The 4,577-nt window shown below is 48.4% G+C and overlaps 1 protein-coding gene across 1 annotated transcript in view; it reads left to right on the top strand.

The window, feature by feature from the left end:
- LYPD6 (LY6/PLAUR domain containing 6) overlaps positions 1-4,577 on the top strand; it is a 6,619-nt gene continuing 2,042 nt past the window's right edge. The window contains exons 1-2 of the mRNA XM_009080194.1: positions 1-67; positions 1,987-2,085. Of these exons, the coding sequence (XP_009078442.1) occupies positions 1-67; positions 1,987-2,085 (166 nt within the window). The remainder of the gene's footprint in view (positions 68-1,986; positions 2,086-4,577) is intronic.

Here is a 4,577-nt window from a genome sequence, read left to right as displayed (position 1 = left end):
ATGGCCGTGCCGGCCGCGCGCCCGCGCGACTTCACCGTCAACGACATCGTCTACCTCCACCCTTCCAGTGAGTCACCTCTGTGGGAACGAGGGTGAAACGTGTGGTAAGGCAGCAGAGGCATCGTAGCTGAGCTGAGAACTGAGCAAAGATTAAATGCACATCTCCAATCTCATAGAACAGAGTGGATGTGGAAGAACCACCAAGGTCTAATGGAAGGTGTCGCTGCCCATGGCAGAGGGTTGGAGTAAGATGAGCTTTAAAGTCCCTTCCAACCCAAAGCAGCCTATGATTCTATGTAAACCCAGACCTAAAATGGTTTAAAGGACAGGTAGGGTTAAAGGCAGCTGTTGAGTGTGTTGCCTTTAGTTCACTATTTTCTGTTCCTCAGTGATGGCTCTGGCCAGGAGACCAAGCACATTGATAGAAGAAAGTTGTGTGGAGACCTCATAGCAACCTCAGTGTCTGAAGGGCCTCCAAGGGATGTGGAGAAGGACTCTGTGTTAGGAGCTGCAGTGATAGGACAAGGGGGAATGGGTTTAAATTGAAGGAGGGGAAATTTAGGTTAGATATTAGGCAGAAGTTTTCCCTGTGAGGGTGGTGAGACACTGGCCCAGGTTGCCCAGGGAGGCTGTGGCTGCCCCAACCCTGGCAGTGTTCACAGCCAGGTTGGATGAGCCTTGAGCAACCTGCTCTGGTGGGAGGTGTCCCTGCCCAGGGCAGGAGGTTGGGGCTGGATGATCTCTAAACTCCATTCCAACCCCTAAAATTCTATTATTCTATGATAGCTGTGTGGCCTAGCCATTCTATGATAGGACCAAATGCCACCATCAGCAGCTGTGACACCAACAGCTCCTGGCTTCATTTCAGTAACTCCTGGAGCAATGCTGTAGCAGAGTTGTTCATCTTTAGATCTTCCCTGGACTCTCACTAGTCTGTTCACTTCATCAGACACAAACTTACTGAATTCCATCAGCAGGGAGCACTTGCCATCTCTTCCCAGAGAAAACTCCCCACTACATGAATTTGGCTGAAAAATCTATGTTCTGCCCAAGCAGGATGAAATTCCTGCTTTACACTATAATCCCAGCCTGTCCAGGGTAAGAGGGGTGAATTTAACCAGTGCTGGTGTGTTGTTCCACCCTAGGCTGTTCCTTGAGGGCAGCACCAGCCCCACCAGAGATGTTCCAGGTGACTTGCAGCACCAGCCCCACCAGAGATGTTCCAAGTGACTTGCTGATCCTTAACCAGATGAAAGGAAACAAGCAGTGAAAACCTTTTGCTTCACCTTTCATAGCCAAATGGGCTCCTCAGAGCTGATGAGCAAGGGGAGGAGGTGATGAGGAGGGAGAGGTGAGATGTGGCCCATGGAGCTGTGAAGGTTCAGTTTACTTCACCCTGTGGGGATAAATGTGCCCTGTTCACTCTTTGGCTTCTGAGAAGGTGGCAGCACCTTGAAGATGTATTGAATGAGCACCAGAAGTGCTGCCAGGAGAGCACTTAAGGAGTTATGCTCTTTGTTTGGTGAGATAAATTAGGATAGAGCCTGCTGTTAAAAGCTGGAGGTTCAGCAAAGTGGTTTTGCTTCCCTTTGGGGACATCAGCCTGAATTCAACAGGAGCAGCTCTTTTCCTTGGTGGGACAGTTTCCAGAAGTATTTCAATCCATCTGATATTTTGTTATCAGCACCAGTAAAGCAGCAGTGTTGGATGTGAGCTCTGATTCCAAGGGAATAAGTACTCCTTGCTCACATTAACTCCCTTTGATGTAGCAGTGAGCACTTGTGCTGGGTAAACACAGCTGAAATGAGCCCATATGTACCTAGAGGTGAAGAGGTTTTACCAGTCAGGACCAAGCTGCTGAGGCTGACAGCTCTACCTGCAGAAAGATATATCTAAAGAGAACAAGAGTTGCAGTGTGCCTCTGAAAAGCATCACAGAGGCAGATGGATCAGCTCATTTTAACTCCACGTTGTTTATTCCTTTCAGCCACACCATATCCTCGGGGATTTAAGTGTTTCACCTGTGAAAAGGCTGCAGATAATTACGAGTGCAACCGATGGGCTCCGGATGTCTACTGCCCCAGAGGTAACCAGTCACCCTCTAGTGTCCCATTAAACCCACTCCCAGCAGCTGCTTGCTGGCCCTGCCATGGCCCAGACTGAGCCCCCTGTATTCCTTGGATGCTGGGGGTTGCTGCTCCCACTTGTAAGGCTCCTGGACAAGGAAGATGTGTAAGTGATAGGAGTTAATCCTTTAAGCTTTTCTGTCTCTGTGGTGATGAAGTTCAGGACTTTCATCTGCTCCCCAGACTCCTCTAGCTCAGCTGGGAATTAAATCAGGCTGATGTTTATTATTTAGAATCCCAGAATGGTTTGGGTTGGAAGGACCTTAAAGATTAGCTCATCCTATTCCTGCTCTGGGCAGCTACACCTCCCACCAGCCCAGGCTGCTCCAAGCCCATCCAACCTGGCCTGGAACACTCCCAGGGATGGAGCAGCCACAGCTGCTCTGGGTAACCTGTGCCAGTATCTCACCACCTTCACAAAGGTGTATTTTTAAGGGTTGTGTTTTTCTTCCTGGTGACTCCAGAACTGGTTCTCACTTTGTTCACTTCCCTCCCCTACAGCACAAACTCCACTCAGGGCAGCCAAGGCTGGAATTGAGATATCTTCATAACTCCCCTTGGAGTCTGAAGTTGGGAACAGCTCAGGAAAACCTCTGGAATACAGGCACTGAAATATCAGATCACCAATATCTAATAGTGTATAATAATAGTATATACAATAGATACCTCTAACCATATCTAGTTATCACCACTAATTAATTGGTGAGATTTGCAGTTCTCCCCCTCCCTTATCACTTCTCTTTTGAGCCTCTCACAAGGCACTAGGGTTATCCACAGCCCCTGATGATGCTCATTGGGTTGGGTTGGACACATCTGGGTCCTCACCAGTGTGTGAGCTGTGTGAGGGCACAGAGATGCAACCAGGGCTCCCTCTGGGCTTTGAGCTCTGCTCAGCATCTCCCCAGGATGTCTGTGTTGTGTTGTGGGATGTTACAGGTGCCCTAAGGCAATATTTACTGGGAAGGAGAAAGTGCCCTGCCCTGCAGGGCTGAACCAGCTGTGTTTGCAGCCTGTGTCCCAGTACTTATCTGCCTGAGAATTTGCTTCCTTTGAGCTGAAATCAGCACAGCAATAACAATAAGAGTTCAGGCTGGCTGGCAGCAGATGAGACCAATATTCCTGGACACTCCCTGTTTTGACAGGGGCAGGAGGTAGTTAAATGACTAGGAGCCCTGCAGATCACTGTGCAAGGAGAAAGGGATGACTCCAGGGTCTGCCTTGGGCTACAACCAGCACAAATGAGTTGCCCAAATCGAATTCTAATCTAGAAAGTGAAGTTAGAAAATAAGAGTTGGTTAGGGGAAGGGAAAACTGCTGTGGTGTGTCTGTTACTCACTAGCTGCTCCTACCCAGAGCAGCCACATTACTTAGAAGCAACTTTCATGCTGCAATGTTTTCTTGTAACAGCTCTAAATTTCTCTGTTCTCAGTAAAATTTTTTTACCCTGTGTTCTTCATAGGCTCAGCTGGGAGCTCCTCCTCCATCCCCCTGGCAGGAATCCTCCCTAGCAGCACAGCACTTGGCATGGTTAGATGTGGTGATGTTCCACACCTCTGCTTTGCTCCAGGCTCTTCCCAGTGCTCTCTGGCCCTAATCTTACACTTAACCTGCTCAGAAAAGAGGACCAGAATGCAGAAAAAGAGTTAATTTTAATTGGAATAAGTGGATTTTATTGCTTATTGTGAGTAGCCACAGCCTTGCCCTGCAGGAGGTGACAGTCATCCCTGATGGAGGCATGAGCTGGGTCCCCCCATGCCAGGAAGAGACATGTCTCCAACATGATTGCACAATGACAGTCATCCCTGATGGAGGCATGAGCTTGGTCCCCCCATGCCAGGAAAAGACATGTCTCCAACATGATTTCACAATCTTTGCTAGAAGAAAGAAAGGAAGAAAGAATGAAAGAGCTTTAAAAGAGTTATAGGGTGTTAGAAGCTCTATTTGTTCCACCTGGGACCTGTCAGCTAGAGTCACTGCAGGAGGAGAGAGCCCAAATGTTGCACAGAGGATGTTCCCTCTGGGGTAAAACTCAGAGCTTTAGGGCAGGAGAGGCTGGAAAACACATCAAAAGCCCCAGGCTGCAGCCCTGGCTGGTGTGAAGGCAGACAGCACATCCCCAGTGTCTCCAGCCTCCAGTGATAAGCTCAGTCTGCTGTGGATAGCACTCTTGAGTTAAGAGCAGGTCATAAAAGATATGACAGATGTCTTGGGGGTTTTATTGCCTAAAGAAGAACGTATTCGGTCCACAATCTCACTTGGATGTTGCTGAATGCCTAAAACATGAGAAGTAGGAATCAGGGCTGGGTGGGAATGGTTGGTTTCAATTAACCACACTCCTCCTTTTCCCCTGTGAAAGGCACAGGTCTATTAAGAATCAGATGGATTAGTAAGAAGCAAAATGGATTATTTTAGGAGAAGGTTGTTCCCCCAGAGGTGTTTGGGCACTGAACAG

Source organism: Acanthisitta chloris, unplaced genomic scaffold (genome assembly GCF_000695815.1).
Source record: "Acanthisitta chloris isolate BGI_N310 unplaced genomic scaffold, ASM69581v1 scaffold11338, whole genome shotgun sequence".
In the NCBI taxonomy this organism is placed as follows: domain Eukaryota; kingdom Metazoa; phylum Chordata; class Aves; order Passeriformes; family Acanthisittidae; genus Acanthisitta; species Acanthisitta chloris.
This window is presented reverse-complemented; position numbering and strand designations above follow the sequence as displayed.